The sequence below is a fragment of the Haliotis cracherodii genome, unplaced genomic scaffold, assembly GCF_022045235.1.
Source record: "Haliotis cracherodii isolate W230 unplaced genomic scaffold, xgHalCrac1.p SCAF_11, whole genome shotgun sequence".
Classification (NCBI taxonomy): domain Eukaryota; kingdom Metazoa; phylum Mollusca; class Gastropoda; order Lepetellida; family Haliotidae; genus Haliotis; species Haliotis cracherodii.
The window spans coordinates 17,001,978-17,023,397 of NW_027266266.1; the positions used below are offsets into that span (position 1 = coordinate 17,001,978).

The window sequence follows — 21,420 nt, forward strand, 5'->3', positions numbered from 1 at the left end:
AAGTCACTAGCACTTCCGTTTTAATGGCAATACTTCCGATTTGGGAAAACATATGCAGTAGTAGTAGTCAATGTTTCTAGCTAGCTTAATAAGAGTTTAGTGACACTATTTGCGGTTTGGCTTCAGTCTTAAGTATTTCATGTTTCCACAGTATAGTTTCTGGTGACCTTGACCATCATCAGATTTCACAATTCTTATTTTTTTCCGAATATATAACATTTATGAGACGGAAACACTCGGCTAATAATCTCTATTTCTCAAACATCAACCATATTTTTTACCCCATGTAAGACTGCATGCATAGATTTAACTTCACAAACAACAAAATGTTACCCCTTTACCTTATCGCCATTGTGATAGGATCCATTTCAAATGGTATTATACAAGCTTCATGTCTCCACTTTATAGGTAATGTTATCTGGAATGACATGGCCATATGTTGCAATATGTAAAACTTCTCATGAACATGATAAATCTATGGACAATAATAGAATGTAGGACGAGATATGATGCCTGTGACTATTTGTCACTCAGCTAAATGACGGCGCGAATCCCGGTTCACCCCGATTATGTTTCTAGGTTTGTCAGCAACAGACCCGTGCTCGTGGGTTTCACCGAAGTCATTAACGTCTCAGACCTGCATTACTTCGGGCTTTCCTCCCACATTAAGCTGAAACGCCGTGATATAACTTGAATACTGTTAAAAGCGGCGTTAAACCCAACTCACTCACTCACTCACTGGGGCGCACGGGTGGCCCAGTCGTCTAAGACGCAGCGATTCGCTGTGCAGAGCTACGTCCCTTGGGCACGCCAGAAACCTATGATTGTGGGTTCCAATCCCGGTTCGCCCCGATTATGTTTCTAGGTATGTCAGCACCATACCCGTGCTCGTGGGTTTCACCGAGGAGGTAAACGTCTGAGACCTGCATCACTTCGAGCTTTCCTCCCACATTAAGCTGACATGCTGTGATATAACTTAAATACTGTTAAAAGCGGCGTTAAACCCAACTCACTCACTCACTATAAGACGGTTGTCTGTAAAGAATCTGGAGTCTGGACCAGACAACCCAGTAAAATCCGGCTTTAAACAACAAACAAACAAACAAACAATATCACTCAGACAGGTATCGTATCCGAGTAACAGATCTAAATTTAATAAGATTAAACATCCACTTTCAACATGTTTTTTTTTGTAGTTGTTTAGAGAATGAAAACGAATGAGAACGATTTGAAATATGCATTCGTCAAGGTCAGAAGAAAGAAAATTTACTCAGTGGATAAAAACTTGCTTTCCCATGTCTGACATCATCACTAAGGAGATACATTTGAACTCTTTCAATACCCCATTCATTAACATATTCAAAATCTTACATTGACTTACAACAGTAAATAGCAAGCAGTAAGTCATGATTCAATTCTAAACAAGTTTATTTATTTGAATAAGACAAGGGAAACATGAAAACGTTCTACCACACAACACCCTTTCCATACGCCAATTATATAAGCATATCTTTCATTTGTACATATTTGGGATGTCACTTCCAAACAGGGTCATGGGGTCATCAAAGAAGTTTCGTCTGAAGTCATTTTCAGCAGGGTGACCTTTGTAAGGCACCCACACGGAACAGTCATTGCTGTTGCACTGATTTGCCCATGTCAGGATATATGCAATTCGTCGAGTGATGGGGTCATTCTGTATGGCATCAAGGATCTTTTCGTTCCAGAAATTAGTCTGCTTATCAATGGCGTTATCAAAAAGTCCAGCCTCTGACACAGCAACTATTTTATTTCTGGATTCGGCTATCTCCACTATCTGCTTCACTGCCGTATGAAAGTCACTTGTCTTATCTGCTGGCGTCTTGTAATAGAAGTCCGTGGCTATAACATCAACATAATCATCACCAGGATACACCTTGAGATAATCTGCTTTGTCCGTGAACTTGTCCGGGCTGTAAACATAGAGGAAGTTGTGAACCTTTTTATGTTCACGTAGATACGTAACTATGTATCGATAAAATAATTTCAGATCATCTTCTGTGTTTTGAACCTTATTTCCCAATCCCCACCAAAACCAGTCTCCATTAAGCTCGTGAAGAGGTCTGTAGAGAACAGGTATAAGCTTCCCCTGGTCGTCCGTCAGGTTATGAGCAACTTCGGCGATGGTATCAAGATTCTTCTGGAACTTCCAATTGGTATCTCCTCCTGGTAAGAGACGCCTGACGGTATGGAGGACAGTTCCATTGTCGTCTTCCACCCACGGGCTCCCCCCTGTGATGGGGTTAAACAGATGCTGGCTCAGGGTGGCAATCAAACCGCGCTTGTGGGCGGTCTTGATAAGGTGGGACAGAATTATTTTTTGGTCATGACTCAGCTGCCACATCCCGAAGTCAATGACTGCTGCGTACTGCCCAGTCACGCTCTTCACGTCGGACAACTCATCAGGGGAATCTTTCATCGCCTGTTCAACCTGTTAAAGAATCAAATACAAGCATCGCTACAGTACTGGCACTGTGGCACATTTCTTTCTTGACATTATTATGATATGAAGATTTCAATGAAGATGCTTGATGTCAGACAGGAAACATTATCAGCTGAAGAGGGTCGTGACCTTCGTCTGTCACTCTGCTCACAACCATTAATGTTTTATTTACATATTTGTTTCCGCGAATATTGTATCTATAGTAGAGAATGTTATCTGAAGTACAATCCTGTTTTAATTGTATAGTTTGTTTGTTGTTTCACATCGGACTCAGCAATATTCCAGCTCTTTGACGGCGGACCCGTGAAGATGCCGGGTAGAATAGATCATCAACAACCCATGCTTTCCGTAAAAGGCGACTATGCTTGTCGTAAAAGGCGACCTACGGGATCGGGTGGTCAGTCTTGCTGACTTGGTTGATGCATGTCATCGATCCCAATTGCTCATGATATTAATTACTGGATTGTCTGGTCCAGTCTCGATTATTTTCAGACCGCCGTCAAATAGCTGGAATATTGCTGAGTTCGGCGTTAAACAACAAACCAACCAACCAACTTTGACGGCGACCTGTTAATACTCGTGTCTGGTCCAGACAATCCAGTGATGGAGAGTATGAGCAATGACTAACGTCGTCGGGGAACAATAACATGCGACCAGTCGAGTCACTTTGCCTGACCACCCACTCCATTTCGTTCCTTCTTACGACCAGCATGGTTTGCTGGGGACCTAACTCGGAATTCCCACTGGAACATATTGTATTGATATTGCTCATATTTATAAACTAGAGACAATTCTTTTCTATATTTCTTAAATGTATAAACAAGTTCATCTATACATTACTGGAGTTATGGACACAGAATGGCGTCTACCTTCTCATTAGAGAATGTATATAATGTAATCTGTGCCACAGAATAGGTACATACTGTATATTTCCAACCTTGATTACTCGTATTTGTAATGATGGCATAAGGGGCGTGGCCACCAGATGAACCGGTCCATGTGTCGCTAGCATGACCAAACATGAAGATGTTTGGATGTCTGGCCATCATCAAAAGGTTCCTGTAGAGAATACGGGTCTCGTCCGTAGCATGCTGGTCCGTGGGTAGACAAGAGGCACTTACGAAAAGCCCAAAGAACAATATCCAAAAGGTTGAACTGCAACCAAAATATGACAAATAAGTACTGACAGAGCAACAGAGATGAATATCTGCACTTACACCTGAAACAAACACACAACACATACAGATAGAAGGCAGCAGTCTTTTGACACTGGTCCATAGCGTTGTGACAAGACGCCTGTTTAAGGCTTACAATAGGAAACAGCTCCCCGGACCTCGGCAGCGCGTCACTTTAAATCCTGCGCGTCTGTTACTTCTATTGACAAACTGAAATCAAATTCATGTGAAACAGACTTTGTTTACAGAGCCAGTATGCCCTTGGCATAATGTAAGAGCAGGCATGGGTCAAAACAAGGTTAACATTTAAAATATCGTGAAAACGGAACATACGTGTTGAGCCCCAGTACTAATTACTTAAATACAACATTTCATTATATTTGAACATAAATGTCTAAATATTAGCCATAAGAGGTTTCAGCTTTCAGTGTGGTCAAAGTGCAAACGTCCAGACAAAGTCAAAATTCAAAATATCATAAAAACACTGAACATATATACAACATACGAACAACACCTATGCCAAATTTCATTCCCCCAAAATGTCTGAGTATGGGTCATAAATAGGTTTTTCAATATGGCAGTCGTGGCGGCCATATTGAAAATCGGATTTGAAAGAGTTGAACAATCGGGTTGTTATCATTTGTGGGAACAAACATTTTAAATTTAACTTTTTTGGTCCAGTGGTTTCTGTGGAGAAGATGTTTACGACGGATCACGGATGACCGACAAACAGGGCACGACATAAGCTCAGTTGACTTTAGAGCCACGGCAATGAGACACATCTGTTTCTTTTTCTTTTTTGCCTGATGTCGAACAATATTCAAACAGCTTCAGCCTTTGGTCTACAGTTTTAAGGTAAATTAATCATGCTCTTCTTCGAACATTTCAAAGAGTGTCATACAAGTTTTGCTAAAAATGGTTTTATCAAGGTTACCGCATTCAAGGCCTTAGTCAAGCTTTCAAACGTTTTATTCTAGTTTCCCCCGCCGTGATATTGCTGGAATATTGCTAAAAGCGGCGTAAAACCAAACTCACTCACTCAAACGTTTTATTTAGACATGTGGAAGACGTTTTCAGATTTGACGTATTAGTGACAGAATGATTTATATGTAAATTAAAATCTAATAAAATACGCAAAATGTCGTACTGGTACCTGGCTGCCATCCCGATCTGTTTTAATCTGACCAACATATAAGAATGACTCCACAAACAGAGATAATTCAGACTATATTTATACAGACCATGTGTTCAAAAACTACGTTTTCCTATCTCTCAGTCATTCTTCGTGACTAGTGGTAAAGTCACAGATAATATAAGGTGGACATTTCATGGTTGTTTAGGGTGATACTCATGCTATAGTTCGTGCGTATAACAAGTGTAACCCTGAGAGGGTAAACTATGTAAGACCACGTCAAAGTAGTTTTGCACCTACTGCAGTCTTAATCGTAGTATTAACCGCCTCCGTGGTCTAGTGGTAGAGCGTCCGCCCGGAGAGCGGAAGGTCCGGGGTTCGATCCCCGACCGCGTCATACCAAAAGACGTTAAAATATGGTACTTGTTGTTACCCTGTCTGGCTCTCGGCATTAAGGGGCTAAAACAAGGACTGGTCGGCTCGGAGTTAGTATACTGTGTCTGAGTGGGGTATTGATGTTAAACTGCGGCATGGTATCTCAGTGAGGTAGCACTATAAATCGGCATCAGTCCGGACTAGTACAAGCAGCCACACATATAGATACACGTGCATGCACGTCGCAATATAAGTGCAATAATCTTGGACGCGACGTTAAACCCCATTTCACCTCACCTAATCGTAGTATTCATTGTAATGGTTTACTGGATGGTTGGTTGTTGTGTAACGCCGCACTCAGCAATATTACAGCTATATGGCGGCGGTCTGTAAATAATCGAGTCTTGACCAGACATTCCAGCGATCCCGACCACCTGATCCCGTTTGTCGTCTCTTACGACAGGCATGGGTTGATGAAGACCAATTCTAACCCGAATTATTTCGTGTTGCCTGAAAATACTCATGGGAAGTTTTTGTTTGTTTGTTTGTTGTTTAACGCCACACTCAGCAATATTACAGCTATATGACGGCGGTCTGTAAATAATCGAGTCTGGACCAGACAATCCAGTGATTGATATCATGAGCATCGATCCACGCAATTGGGATCGATGACAAGCATCAACCAAGTCAGCGAGCCTGACCACCCGATCCCGTTAGTCGCCTTTTACGACAAGCATAGTCGCCTTTTACGGCAAGCATGGGTTGCTGAAGACCTATTCTATCCCGGATCTTTTACGGGCCCCCATTAGAAGTAAACTAAGGGACGAAAGAAACTGAAGCTCTCAATTTATTTATCATGTGTTTCATTTTCATTTGAAATTATATTGAGTTAGCGATGTTATACTCCCCTGAAATGAACTGTACTGCCGCTTAGTCAGCACACAAATACAGCGACAAAACCCTTCCCATATCCAATAGAAATATCTGCATAAAGCAGAGTCGATAGTATGATTCAAGCTATATCATAAGCATGCGTTTAAGAATCACTATGAAATAGTGATGATACCAAGTGTTCGCGAAAAGGTGAGCATTTCCTGCCCCACTGGTCGCACCCGTCACAAACACATGCAAAGGCATGTCAACTGTCCCTCTGAAAAAACACGGAACATATGGCACAAGTCAAAATAGGGAATTGCATCGAACATCATTTTTGTCACTGATGCGCCCAATTGGGAAATGTCCCTCACATGTCTAACATAAAAAGTTTTGAAAGATTTACTGAGGCTCTGAATGTTGTAACCTTGATCAAATTCTGAGCAAGAGTCGTTTGACACTCTTCGAAATCTTGGTAGAAAGAGCATGCTCGATTGTATCTCAAAAGTTGTGAACTATAAACACCAAAGGCTGGAGCTTCTGGAATATTGATCGACATGAAGGAAAATTTATTAATAATAATAATAATAATAATAATAATAATAATAATAATGATAATATGAAACAGATGAGGCGGTCTCCTTTATTTCTAGTTCAGGTGGGTAAATCAGTGGAAGGGAATTGGATAGTTGATGGTTATTGAACGATATCAGATCATCGATATATCTGAAGCTTAAGTTAAACTTCTTGGCCACATTACCTTGTTTAGACTTTGCCAATGCGAACAAAAATTCCGATTCATATTCATAAAAAAAGATCCGCAAGATGGGGAGCACAATTGGTGCCCATGGGGATGGATACTTCTTGCCTAAATGTCTTACCCCAAATTGTATAAAGATCTTTTCAATGAGGAAGTTGAGCATTTCACATATTCTTTTCTCAGTAAACTTCAGATGGCATTTGCTTTCATTTTTCCCAACATCTGAATATAGATACGTAACTGTATCTGTGTTCACCACGTTTTGTAACATAAGCCCCTTTTCCTTAAGTTTGTCATGTGGGATAGTGGTGTTCAAAGTTGAATATTTTAACAGAATGGAACTTGGTTCTTTTCTGAGATTGCAAATAGCAAATCCCTTGGGGTTTTGAGAATCATGGTATTAATTCCACTTGTCTCAAATACTTTATGTTACATTGCTCATTTCTGCCAATCATTTACCGTTTATTATGAAACATACTTTGTAACGTAACTTGGTATATTTATGTGTAAGCAATTCGTTCATTTAAAACAAAAATAACGAACCAACTTTTGATAGTTCACGTGATTCGATGTGGGATGAAAGCCCCAAATGATACGGGTTGTTGGTTATCCGCTTTGGTTAAAACCACGAGCACGGGTATGCTCTGGAATTCGAACCCACGATCATTGGTTTCTGGTAAGCCTAATGGACGATCATTTTCAGGCCGCCGTCATATAGCCGAGGAGTTAAAAAACGAACGGACAGTGCCCTCATAAGTGTTCATCATGGGATATAGTCATGGGACCAATAAAGAAATCATTCATAAAGTCCGCTTCAGCAGGGTGGCCTTTGTATGTAATCCAGAACCCACATCAATGGCACTCAAACAGTGATTGGGACATGTTATTTTCAATAACATAACATTTACTGCACTATGTATTAAAAGCACACTTACGTTTCCCGCTGGTGTATATATTAGGAAACCGTTTCGATGTAAGGAAACTAGTCAAAATGTTTGTTGCCATGACGGTATAGGGTGTTTTTCTTCAGTTGAATGCCGCTACCTTACTAGTACCTGTGGCCCGTCTATCTAAAATGTCTTCATTCGTAAGGCTAGTAAATAGTTTTAGGGATATCTTGACAGCTAACAGACGACGTACATACATCACCAGTTACAGCCCATGTATTTCTATCGGGAATGCTGGCTTGGGGTCATTTGATAAGTGTTCAGTTCCAAGACACAACAATTATATCTTTGAAATCGCAATGGTAAGCATTTCGGCTTTTCCAAGCGAGGTATGTGAAAGTTGTACCTTATCTGTCAGCTGGGTACATGGCGGAAAACTGCCCAGTCAGTAACCAATTAAAAACGAGTATCTAAGTGCAGGGTAACACAAGGAGAAACTGCCCAGTCAGTAACCAATCAGAAACAAGTATTTTTGTGCAGGTTAAGATAAGGAAATTTATCTGAACATCACTGACTTAAGAATTCAAGTGAGGTAAGATAATGAGCAAATATACATGACTTTATTCTGATGATCTATCTTAGTTGTACATGCCACCAGTTCGATCAGCAAAGTAAGTCATCGGATCATTGAAGAAGTTGTTTCTGAAGTCCGCCTCTGCAGGGTGGCCTTTGTAAGGCATCCAGAGCTCGCACTTGTGGTTACCATAACAATGATTGGTCCATGTGAGAATATAGGCAATTCTTGCTGCTTTGGAGTCGGTCTTCAGGATGTCCAGAACGTGGTCATTCCAGAAGTTGTGCACACGATCGATACCATTGTTGAACATTCCCGCTTCTGTCAATGCAGGGATTTTATCTCTGGCTTCAGCAATCTCGACCAATTCATCCAATGTTCTCTTCAGATCTGACACAGGAGGTTGGTTCTCATTTATATAGTAGTAGTCGGTGCCCAGTACATCAACGTAGTCGTCTCCTGGGTACACCTTCAGGTAGTCGTCTTTAGTCTTAAACTTATCTGGACTGACGCAGTAAAGGATGTTATGGACACCTCTCACGTCTCTTAAGTAGGTCACGATGTACCTATACAGACTAGTTATATCGTTTGCAGTATTCTGGGTCTCTGTAGAAAGTCCCCACCAGAACCATCCACCATTTAGCTCATGAAGGATACGGAAAACAAAAGGAATTGGTTTGCTGCTTGAGTCAGTGAAGTTGAGAGCCCAGTCGGCAATCTTGTCCAGATTCTGCTTGTAGATGTGATTCTTGTCCCCGCCTGGCAGGATCCTTCTGACTGTGTGAAGAACATCTCCCGTGTCCTTGTTTACCCATGGGGAACCACCAGTCACGGGGTTGTTGAGGTGCTGAGATATGGTGACTATTTGCCCTCGAGCATAAGCAAGCTTTGCCAAATATGTAAGGCTTATGATATGCTCATCAGAGAACTGAGCAAAGTCAAAACCAGATACTGCAGGATATTGTCCAGTAACACCTTTTGTGTCGGAGAGTTCATCAGGGTCACCATTTTTGGCCTGTTGTGCCTAGAAATGAAAATACAACATCACAATTATGTCTTTGATAGGCATTTAGAAGTTAGAAGATGAAGACGACCTGATGCTTTTATGGATTAAAACGACTTCATTGTTTGTAACAACGTTTCTAGGCTGCTTCTTGCCCTTCATCTGTTTAAAATGATTAATTCTTCAAGAAGTGGCAAGAAGCAACAATGAAATGCTGTTATAGACAAGAAAGAAATTAGTCTTCATCAAAATTATTGTTCACTCATATAATGTCGACCCGTGTAGATCCGGGGTAGAATAGGTCTTCAGCAACCAATGCTTGTCGTAAAAGGTGACTATGCTTGTCGTAAGAGGCGACTAACAGGACCGGATGGTCAGGCTCGCTGACTTGGTAGATGCATGTCATAGATCTCAATTGCGTGGATCGATGCTCATAATGTCAATCGCTGGATTGTCAGGTCCAGTGCTGAGTGGACAAGCAAACAAGCAAACAAAACAAAATCCTATAATGTCCTTTCAAAATTGGCGTATGCTTAACGTGACATAAATATACAGACAACAAGATAAATATACATGTTCCTTTTGTGTTTGCTTAAGAGAGAGTTTAAGAGAGGGTTAAATGGGAGCATTTAGATGAGTGTTACAGGAAGAATTATCAATTTTACTTGCCCAAAATATGTAGGCCTGTATGTTTCCGTCATGGGTCAGAGTCTGTACCATATACGGAGGATGACCTCCCTGTGCTCCAATCCATGTGTCTTCATGGTGTCCAAACATCACCTTGGAGGAGTTACGAGCAAGGTCTTTCATGTTTCCGAATAAGTTCCTCGTCTCTTGGGTAGCCTGCTGATCCACTGGGACACAAGTCGCAGACCCCAGGAGAAGACCCACAGCTAGTATGTGTCTGTGGAACAAAGATGTTAAATATGTCAGCACTTCCTTAATTGTTTCCTTCAGCCTTCATTCAAAGAATGCTCATGACAATGGAGGGGCTTATTCTTGTTAAAGGCATCAGTGGGAAGTCGGGTAGCCTAGTGGTGAAAGCGTTCGCTCGTCACGCCGAAGACCCGGGTTCGATTTCCGACATGGGTACAATGTGTGAAGCCCATTTGTGGTGTCCCCCTCCGTAATATTGCTGGAATATTACTAAAAGAGGCGTAAAACCATACTCACTCACTAAAGGCATCAGTTGTGAAAATTAAGTTATGTGTTTGTTAAGAATACAAAGGTTTAGGTAAAACATTCAATCAGAATACTGGCCTGAAATTTTGGCAAGTTATTCTAATGCAATTGTTTACTGTTCACAGTGGCCACGTGGCCTATTTGCCATATATGTTTTTCCGCGAATCTATTTATTTCATAATATTTAAAAATCTAACTTCAATATACATGTTCGTCAGGATATGGCTGAAATACTGCCGATGTGACGTTAAATCTTCACTCACTCACTCACTCACTCACTCACTCACTATACATGTACCTCTGAATTATATTTGCAGTGTACTCAGGTATATATCTAAAATGCTACAAACTTCAAAATACAAATCAAGAGACACATTCTGAAGTTTTCAAATTATTCTCACCTCATTATGACTGGAACAACAACAACACTCGCTGTCGTCCCTGCTGTAAAATCAGACTGGTTGAGATAACGACAGCCAATCCTGCAACTTGAGATAACAGTGGAAGGCCACACATGGGATAGGGGACACGGGTGGCTCAGTTGTCTGAAGTACGGGAATTCACTAGGCATAATTTTGTCCATTATACGTGATAGAAATGGGGTTCGTGGGTTTGAAGAACCATCAGTGATCTCAGCACCATACTCGTGGCTTTGTGTGCACCAGTGGATCAGCATGCTTCGCCAGAGACACGCCATCTCTACAAGAATCTCATGGGGTTCGCCCTGATTGTTTCTAGGTTTGTCTGCACCATACCCGTGCTCGTGGGTTTCACCTAAGTGTTAACCTGAGACCTGCATCACTTCGGGCTTTCCTCCAACATTAGGCTGACACGCCGTGATATTACTGGAATACTGTTAGAAGTATTGTTGAGCACAACTTCACATACCAGTTTTATGCTTTGTGAAGCAGGCAAACTACACAAATATGCTGAGACTGTATGGCGTCGTCCAACCTCTGGGAAAAGAAGCTTCTCTGAGGTGACACAATGTCAGAATCCCCAAGTCATGAGCTCAAATTTCTAATTTATCTCCAACCACTCTCTTTGGTTTTGCCTTGGTTGAACTGCCGCCGTTGTGTACGGGGAAGGAGACTGCCCTAAGAGCGGACCCTCTGGCCGCGTCAAACCATAAGACGTTAAAAGATGGTACTTGTTGTTACCCTGCCTGTCGCTTGTCATTTAAGGATAAAAGCAGGACTGTTTGGCTCGGAGTCAGTTTAAATATGTCTGTGTTTGTATTTTATGTTAGGCTGCGGCATGGTATCTCAGTCAGCTGGTACAATAAAACCGGCACTAGTACAAGCAACCGCGCACCGTGCACGCAAGTCGCTATATAAGTGAAATAATCTTAAACACAGCGTTAAACCCCATTTCACCTCACCTCACTTAAAGTGGTAGTAAACTGTCTCACTTATCTAACTATATGGGTGTAGACAATATAGCAGGAAGGGAAAGTGTGCTACCAACCACTGTTGTACATTTCAACCCATACATTAAATCACAATGTGCTAATACCTACAGGGGCAGTAGGATAGCCTAGTGGTTAAAGCGTTCGCTTGTCACGCTGAAGGCCCGGATTCGATTTCCTACACAGGTGCAATTTGCGAAGCCCATTTTGGTGCCACCTGGAGTGATATTGGTGGAATAATGCTAAAAGCGGCGTAAAACAATACTCACTCAAGTATTACCTTCATTAATACGTAATGTGATATTACCAGCATCTACCCAGTCACCATCATGATGTCAGATGCAATTTCCCATTTTGACTTGCACCGTGTGTTCCTGTATCTGTTCAGGTCAACTTTTGAGTTGCCTTTGCATGTGTTTGTGATGAGTGTCACCAGTGGGAAAGGATACACTCACTTTTTCACGAACTCATGGTAGCGTCATTATTTTATAGTGATTCATATACACATGATTATGAAATATTCGAAATCATACAACGGATTATTGAAAGGTGTTTGTCGGTGTTATTTACGAATTCCCACATATTTACAGTTATGTCATGTACTCTACTTAAGAATTCCCATATATTTACAGTTATGTCATGTACTCTAATTAAAAATTCCCATATATTTACAGTTATTTCATGTACTCTACTTAAGAAAAGATACGTGTGGGTAAATTACAACCTTCTTATTTGCGAATATGAGGTTGGAAAACAGGTAATGTCGATCGATATCTGCGATATCAGGTGAACATTAAACCTTTCATTAAATGCAGGTTCTCAAAAATATTTGGACATGATGGCCACATCAGGACCAACAATGCCTCTGTCGTGTATATATTAATGAAGGATTCTTAAGACAGTGCCAAAATACTTGAAATGACAAATGACTTTATTCATGCTATACAATCCATATTTTGTCATTTACTTTGTTTCATATCGTCAGTTCGTGTCGCCAGCAAAAATTGTAAGTGGGTCATTAAAGAAATTGTTCCTGAAGTCGTTTTCAGCTGGGTGTCCTTTATAGGGTGTCCACAGTTGACATATATTCGCAGTACACTCATTGGCCCAGGTCAGGATGTAGGCAATTCTTCTTGTCGTCAAACTGGCCTTGATGACGTCAAGGATATTGTCATTCCAGAAGTTCATATGGGTGCTGATCCCATTATTAAACATTCCACATTCGGAGAGTGTTGGAATTTTGTTTCTAGACTCAGCCATCTCCACCAGATCTGTTATAATCCTGTGGAAATCGGCTGTAGTATCGTTCGAAGATTTGTAATAAAAGTCGGTTCCCATGATGTCAACATACTCATCGCCTGGGTAAAATTGAAGATAATCATTCTTGTTTGGGAACTTGTCGGGACTGATAACATACAGGATGTTGTGGACATTCTTGACATCTCGAAGATAGGTGACGATGTACCTATAGAAGGATTTCAGATCTTCTAATGTATTTTTGGCTCGGTTACCATATCCCCACCAGAACCAGTCTCCATTCAGCTCATGCAGAGGTCGGAAGAGAACAGGAATCAGTTTCCCTTCCTCGTCCTTTAGATTGAGGACAAGCTCTGCGATCTTGTCGAGGTTGTCCCTGTACTTCCGGTTCGTGTCTCCGCCAGGGAGAAGACGTCTGACAGTGTGGGTAACGTTGCCAGGATCTTTGTCCACCCAAGGGCTTCCTCCAGTGACTGGGTTGTATAAGTGCTGACACAGTGTGGTGATGATGCCCCTGCTGTGGGCTTTCTTAAGGAGATAAGACAGAGTGATGCTTCTGTTTGGGGTTAGCTGCCACATTCCAAGGTCAAAGATGGCGGGGTATTGACCTGTGACTCCCTTCACGTCGGACAACTCATCCGGGTAGTTCTCGAGGGCTTGATCGACCTGCAGAAAAAACCCCAGTATGAACAAATATATTTTTTGTTGTCTTTGTATATAATCTGGCATCTGAATTTAGTTATCACAATAATACAACTCTGAATACAAGGTTGGTTGGTTGGGTGGTTTGTTGTTTAACGCCGCAATATTCCAGCTATATGACTGCGGTCTGTGAGTAATCATGTCTGGACCAGACAATCATGTCATTTATATCATGAGCATCGATCCACGCAATTGGGAGTCCAAACATGAAATACCAAAGGAATTCATGCACATTCATTGAAAATTCCTTATAATCACCAATGAATAATTCCTTGTATTGGTGAATACAGGGAATTACCAATGAATGTGCTTTAATTCCTTATGTAGTATACATCCCACGAAGGTTTCAGTTAATTGTATGTATATTATACATATTGGAAGGACACGATTTAACTACCCAGTGGGGTGAGTACATATTGTTGCATCTGATAGTGTTTAAAATTATCAAAATTTAATGTGCAATTCGAGAGATGATTAGCAGTGATTAGAGTGCGTGAATGACAGCTTGATGAGAGAGGAAAGCCTGAAGGGATGAAGATCTAGACGTTTCTCTCTTAGGTAAAACCTGGCACCCCTAAGGGACGCAACTCTGCACGACTAAGTGAGTGAGTGAGTATGTTTTTTGCCGCTTTTAGCAATATTCCAGTAATATCACGGCAGGGGACACCAGAAATGAGCTTCACACATTGTACCCATGTCGGGAATCGAACCCGGGTCTTCGGCGTAACAAGCGAACGATTAAACCACTAGGCTACCCGACCGCCCCTCACGACTAACACGACAATCATATGCAAATGTGCCCCCTCATGTCAATTAAAAGTAACGTGGCAAGCAGTCCACAAAATTCTGAAAAGGTCATAATGTAAAAGAGGTGATTAACATACATTAGGAATTCATTTAAGCCATATGCTGTATTGGATGGGATAATATAATACTATAATTTAGGAAACAAAATGTCATGTCCGTCACCCAACAAAGTGTTGCAATAGCCCACATCTTCCCGAGGCAAGGGAGTTAACTGAGTGTAAGAGTCCAGTTTCCAACCTTGCCGAAATAGGCTGGTATTATGGAGCTACGTTTTGGCTGGACTAACGAGTCCAGTTTCCACTTTTATACTCAGTTAACTGCCTTGACTCGGGAAGATGACAGTCTACCACAAGTGGGTATTTCAGGTGGCTGCTGCACTAGTCTCGTCTTTAGAGCTGGCTTTATATTTGATATTATATTCAATATTATATTTTATATTTTATATATAAATAAGAATCGGGTGTGTCATCGTACCATGACGACGTGGATAGTTGCTCATAATATCACACCTTGCTCTTTTTGGTCCATGTGCGATCACTAACAGCCCACCATGATATAGCTGTAATAGTACTGACTGCTGCATAAACAGGCACCACTCACTTCCTCATTTGGACTATTGTAACTCGGCAAGACTAGCCTTGTTTCAATGTCACTCTCGTGACTTACATCAAAGAGGGACTAGGTTCCATCGAATTGGCAGTCCCGACAGGTTGGATTGAAGACATGCATGCTCACTCAAATTTGATGATATAAATAACTCAAAATTACCCGTTTTTTTTGTTATGACTATAATTAATCATGAATTAATCTGTTTTTAACCTGTCATGTCGATAATAACGGTTGGAATGGTAGATACAACTCAAAATAAGTCAAAGAGCCCCTGATTTGTTAATTAGACTCCAGTTAATCTGTCATGTCATGAAATATTCTCCATGTCGGTAACGGCTAGAATCATATATGCTGCTAAAAACAAATAAAGTACCACTTAGTGATATGACAGATTATCTATACTCATTAAAATGGTTTCGCATCAAAGAATATCATGTTATAACTAAGTGTGCGACTTGCTGATTTAATTTCCAAACAAAGACTTACTAATTATAACTGTGTTAACCACACAACAGGATAGTTACGGAGGATGACAACAGAATGCTTTTCCTTACTGACTGCGACTTCAATACACCACAGGAATCGATCCATCTGAACATCAACCTCAACACAAGTGATACTCTCCTTTTTACAACTACGCGATCATATTATGTGACGGCAACCAACAGTCACTACACAAATCCGAACGTTAACTCTGTACATTTCCTGGAAAGGGCAACATACTAGTTATCCAATCACATTCAATTAAAAGCACATTTAACGCTCGTAGCAAGCCCATTCTTTCACTACCGCAATGCCGACGCTGCCAAGAACATTTTCCTCGTCATCATAAGCTTTGTCTATTATTCATACTAAATTAATAGACAGAGGAAGTTAGGATACAATCACCAAATCTAAACAGTCATCTGCAGTGAACACACGTCACTGCATAACGCGAAGGTTTGTTTGAATATTGAAAAAAATGCTTTCGCATCAAAGAATATAGCCTCTGACTTACCTCTGCCTGATTCCGTTCCTGTCACAACAAAACCTGCTTTTGTGATACATCCCGAAAGCAACACGTCCTCCGGCAGTGTACACTGCCGATAATCTGATTGTCTATGACGTCAGCTGATTGTTGACGTATCTATTCTGTGATGTCATTACTTATGGGGACACAATAAACAATGACGTTGCTTCATTGTTGACGTCACAGATTCCTGCTTAACGACATCACCACTGTATCCTAAACCGTTTGTGGACCCCTGTAATTATTTGGCAAGCGTCACTCCTGATTATACGGGCCACTGAGACAGACACGGTCCCTTTATCAACCCAATAAGATGCTCTCTGTCATGAATTAGCACAGGTTGCAAACAAAATACACAAAATTTACAGCAAAGAACGAACATCAAATCCTAGCAACGAAACCAAGCTCAGGTAGACCACTGGAGTTTTTACAGTAATACATGCGGGAGTATTTGGAAAGGACTCTCATACTTACAACTGAATTCTATTTAAAAACAATCTGAAGCATCGTTGCACCTGCCGAGTAAATGAAGTGAACATTCTATAATATACACCAAATAACTTCCTTCAAGCAAATAGTTACAGATGGCACAAACGCGGTCTCATGTAATAACTACGTCTGCGACTTGCTGATTTAATTTCCAAACAAAGACTTACTAATTATACCTGTGTTAACCACACAACAGGATAGTTACGGAGGATGACAACACAATGCTTTTCCTTACTGACTGCGACTTCAATACACCACAGGAATCGATCCATCTGAACACCAACCTCAACACAAGTGATACTCTCCTTTTTACAACTACGCAATCTCATCTAGGCACACACATTCAAGTCGTATTATGTGACAGCAACCAACAGTCACTACACAAATCCGAACGTTAACTCTGTACATTTCCTGGAAAGGGCAACATACTAGTTATCCAATCACATTCAATTAAAAGCACATTTAACGCTCGTAGCAAGCCCATTCATTCACTTCTGCAATGCCGACGCTGCCAAGAACATTTTCCTCGTCACCATAAGCTTTGTCTATTATTCATACTAAATTACTAGACAGAGGAATTTAGGTTACAATCACTAAATCTAAACAGTCATCTGCAGTGAACACACGTCACTGCATAACGCGAAGGTCTTTTTGAATATTGAAAAAAATGCTTTCGCATCAAAGAATATAGCCTCTGACTTACCTCTGCCTGATCCCGTTCCTGTCACAACAAAACCTGCTTTTGTGATACATCCCGAAAGCAACACGTCCTACGGCAGTGTACGCTGCCGATAATCTGATTGTCTATGACGTCAGCTGATTGTTGACGTATCTATTCTGTGATGTCATTACTTATGGGGACAAATAAACAATGACGTTGCTTCATTGTTGACAGATTCCTGCTTCACGACATCACCACTGTATCCTAAACCGTTTGTGGACCCCTGTAATTATTTGGCAAGCGTCGCTCCTGATTATACGAGCCACTGAGACAGACACGGTCCCTTTATCAACCCAATACGATGCTCTCTGTCATGAATTAGCACAGGCTGCAAACAAAATACACAATATTTACAGCAAAGAACGCACATCAAATCCTAGCAACGAAACGAAGCTCAGGTAGACCACTGGCGTTTTTACAGTAATACATGCGGGAGTATTTGGAAAGAACCCTCATACTTACAACTGAATTCTATTTAAAAACAATCTGAAGTATCGTTGCACCTGCCGAGTAAATGAAGTGAACATTTTTATAATATACACCAAATAACTTCCTTCCAGCAAATAGTTCCTGATGGCACAAACGCGATCTCATGTAATAACTACGTCTGCGACTTGCTGATTTAATTTCCAAACAAAGACTTACTAATTATACCTGTGTTAACAACACAACAGGATAGTTACGGAGGATGACAACAGAATGCTTTTCCTTACTGAATGCGACTTCAATACATCACAGGAATCGATCCATCTGAACACCAACCTCAACACAAGTGATACTCTCCTTTTTACAACTACGCAATCTCATCTAGGCACACGGTGTCTAGCCGGGAGAGCCACATTTCAGAAATGGCTATTGCCGGTAAAGCCACATTTTCAGCTGAGTGCATTTCGCCTATTATAGCGGGTAATTAATTAATCCGATTACCGATACCTTTATATGAGTGTCCCACATTTAAATTACTAAGCGCGGTACTCCCAGACTGAGGGAGGCGACCAGTTCCTACACCGTGTTAGTGACGACATCATCATCTTCACTACAGACAAGAACATTGAACATTTGTGTACTGCAGACATTGTATTTTGTGATGGTACATTTTATGCCTGTCCCAAGTTGTTTGATCAGATTTATTGTTTACATGCTGAGGTGTTTGGCCATATGTTTCCATTTGTTTACTGTTTGTTGTCCAATCGAACAAAAGTTATGTCAACATGTTTCAGTACCTATGCGATTTTGCTAGTAGAGGAGGTCTAGAGTTTGCCCCACTTACAATTCAGTTGGACTTTGAACGTGCAGCTCACAATGCCGTGACTGAGGTATTTCCTGGGACATTAGTTAGAGGGTGTTTCTTTCACTTCACCCAATGTATCTGGAGGAGGGTGCAGAAAGAAGGTCTGGTGTTGGACTACAAGGAAGATGAGGAGGCTGCTGCCCTCCCTCTAGTACCTCGTGACAAAGTGGATGATGTGTGGCTTGATGCCATTGCTGACTCTCCTGCTGGCCCTAAAGTGACTGCCTTCATGGACTACGTGACAACCTGTTGGGTTCAAGGAGGTGCCTTCATGCCAGAGATTTGGAACCATTTCGAAAACCAAGGCCACCGTACCAATAATCAGCTGGAAGGGTGGCACAACAAGATAAAGAAACTTGCCAAGAAGTGCCACCCGAACATCTACGAGGTAGTGAAGCTATTTCAGCGAGAGCAGTCACTCAAAGAGGTTGCAGTCCTGAGACTCTCACACCAGTGATCAGAACCTTCACGAAGAAAGAAGTACAAGGCAATCGTTGCACATATTGCCTCCCTCAAGATCCAGCTCCTGAACCCACACCTGAGTGAGATGGAATATGCTGACCACGTGGGCGACCTCCTTCATCTGCATTATGATATTCATATGCTATTCATATTCATCGATGTAAAGTTTTGATGAATATGTTATCCTTGTTGAATAGAAAATGAGAAAACAAGACTTGTTTTGTTATATACGGTAACCTGTTAGAATCACAAAGCATGTTTTGACAGCATAGCCGCGAGAGCCACATTATACAATCACGCAACCATAACCATTGCCGCGAGAGCCACATCAATTTGGGCTATCTATTTTCGAAATGTGGCTTTGCCGGCCTGTAACCAGGCACACACATTCAAGTCGTATTATGTGACGGCAACCAACTGTCACTACACAAATCCGAACGTTAACTCTGTACATTTCCTGGAAAGGGCAACATACTAGTTATCCAATCACATTCAATTAAAAGCACATTTAACGCTCGTAGCAAGCCCATTCATTCACTTCTGCAATGCCGACGCTGCCAAGAACATTTTCCTCGTCACCATAAGCTTTGTCTATTATTCATACTAAATTACTAGACAGAGGAAGTTAGGTTACAATCACTAAATCTAAACAGTCATCTGCAGTGAACACACGTCACTGCATAACGCGAAGATCTTTTTGAATATTGAAAAAAATGCTTTCGCATCAAAGAATATAGCCTCTGACTTACCTCTGCCTGATCCCGTTCCTGTCACAACAAAACCTGATTTTGTGATACATCCCGAAAGTAACACGTCCTACGGCAGTGTACACTGCCGATAATCTGATTGTCTATGACGTCAGCTGATTGTTGACGTATCTATTCTGTGATGTCATTACTTATGGGGACAAATAAACAATGACGTTGCTTCATTGTTGACGTCACAGATTCCTGCTTAACGACATCACCACTGTATCCTAAACCGTTTGTGGACCCCTGTAATTATTTGGCAAGCGTCGCTCCTGATTATACGAGCCACTGAGACAGACACGGTTCCTTTATCAACCCAATAAGATGCTCTCTGTCATGAATTAGCACAGGTTGCAAACAAAATACACAATATCTACAGCAAAGAACGCACATCAAATCCTAGCAACGAAACCAAGCTCAGGTAGACCACTGGCGTTTTTACAGTAATACATGCGGTAGTATTTGGAAAGGACCCTCATACTTACAACTGAATTCTATTTAAAAACAATCTGAAGTATCGTTGCACCTGCCGAGTAAATGAAGTGAACATTCTATAATATACACCAAATAACTTCCTTCCAGCAAATAGTTCCTGATGGCACAAACGCGGTCTCATGTAATAACTACGTCTGCGACTTGCTGATTTAATTTCCAAACAAAGACTTACTAATTATACCTGTGTTAACAACACAACAGGATAGTTACGGAGGATGACAACAGAATGCTTTTCCTTACTGAATGCGACTTCAATACATCACAGGAATCGATCCATCTGAACACCAACCTCAACACAAGTGATACTCTCCTTTTTACAACTACGCGATCTCATCTAGGCACACACATTCAAGTCGTATTATGTGACGGCAACCAACTGTCACTACACAAATCCGAACGTTAACTCTGTACATTTCCTGGAAAGGGCAACATACTAGTTATCCAATCACATTCAATTAAAAGCACATTTAACGCTCGTAGCAAGCCCATTCATTCACTTCTGCAATGCCGACGCTGCCAAGAACATTTTCCTCGTCACCATAAGCTTTGTCTATTATTCATACTAAATTACTAGACAGAGGAAGTTAGGTTACAATCACTAAATCTAAACAGTCATCTGCAGTGAACACACGTCACTGCATAACGCGAAGGTCTGTTTGAATATTGAAAAAAATGCTTTCGCATCAAAGAATATAGCCTCTGACTTACCTCTGCCTGATCCCGTTCCTGTCACAACAAAACCTGCTTTTGTGATACATCCCGAAAGCAACACGTCCTAGGGCAGTGTACACTGCCGATAATCTGATTGTCTATGACGTCAGCTGATTGTTGACGTATCTATTCTGTGATGTCATTACTTATGGGGACAAATAAACAATGACGTTGCTTCATTGTTGACAGATTCCTGCTTCACGACATCACCACTGTATCCTAAACCGTTTGTGGACCCCTGTAATTATTTGGCAAGCCTCGCTCCTGATT

At 41.2% G+C, this 21,420-nt stretch overlaps 3 protein-coding genes across 4 annotated transcripts in view; all 3 read right to left on the reverse strand.

The window, feature by feature from the left end:
• Positions 1 to 1,415: 1,415 nt before the first annotated feature.
• LOC139455472 (mannan endo-1,4-beta-mannosidase-like) lies at positions 1,416 to 4,847 on the reverse strand. Of its 2 annotated transcripts, none has more exons than XM_071237022.1 (3): positions 4,808 to 4,847; positions 3,403 to 3,634; positions 1,416 to 2,467 (listed from the first exon to the last, which is right to left on the reverse strand). In XM_071237022.1, exons 1-3 carry the CDS (start codon positions 4,843 to 4,845, stop codon positions 1,514 to 1,516), a joined length of 1,224 nt encoding a protein of 407 aa, XP_071093123.1. In that variant the 5' UTR covers positions 4,846 to 4,847; the 3' UTR covers positions 1,416 to 1,513. The 2 variants fall into 2 exon arrangements, with proteins under 2 accessions (XP_071093123.1, XP_071093124.1); XM_071237023.1 differs by having other exon boundaries at positions 4,802 to 4,829.
• A 3,440-nt stretch (positions 4,848 to 8,287) lies between these two features.
• On the reverse strand, positions 8,288 to 10,905 carry LOC139455473 (mannan endo-1,4-beta-mannosidase-like). Its single transcript, XM_071237024.1, has 3 exons — positions 10,842 to 10,905; positions 9,928 to 10,162; positions 8,288 to 9,279 (listed from the first exon to the last, which is right to left on the reverse strand). Exons 1-3 carry the CDS (start codon positions 10,844 to 10,846, stop codon positions 8,320 to 8,322), a joined length of 1,200 nt encoding a protein of 399 aa, XP_071093125.1. The 5' UTR covers positions 10,847 to 10,905; the 3' UTR covers positions 8,288 to 8,319.
• Positions 10,906 to 12,807: 1,902 nt separating this feature from the next.
• Positions 12,808 to 21,420, reverse strand: part of LOC139455475 (mannan endo-1,4-beta-mannosidase-like) — an 80,667-nt gene continuing 72,054 nt past the window's right edge. Inside the window, exon 3 of the mRNA XM_071237025.1 lies at positions 12,808 to 13,771. Coding sequence (XP_071093126.1) covers positions 12,830 to 13,771 — 942 coding nt within the window. The 3' untranslated portion in view covers positions 12,808 to 12,829. The remainder of the gene's footprint in view (positions 13,772 to 21,420) is intronic.

Bases quoted from the DNA above. Each gene is read 5' to 3' on its own strand.
- LOC139455472 (XM_071237022.1), bottom strand. From the start codon at position 4,845: ATGTTGGTCAGATTAAAACAGATCGGGATGGCAGCCAG. The intron at 3,635-4,807 runs GTACCAGTACGA...TTTTGGTTGCAG, and splicing joins CAGATCGGGATGGCAGCCAG to TTCAACCTTTTGGATATTGT. The intron at 2,468-3,402 runs GTATGTACCTAT...ATTCTTTAACAG, and splicing joins ATCAAGGTTGGAAATATACA to GTTGAACAGGCGATGAAAGA.
- LOC139455473 (XM_071237024.1), bottom strand. The intron at 9,280-9,927 runs GCAAGTAAAATT...TTTCATTTCTAG, and splicing joins TACAGGCCTACATATTTTGG to GCACAACAGGCCAAAAATGG.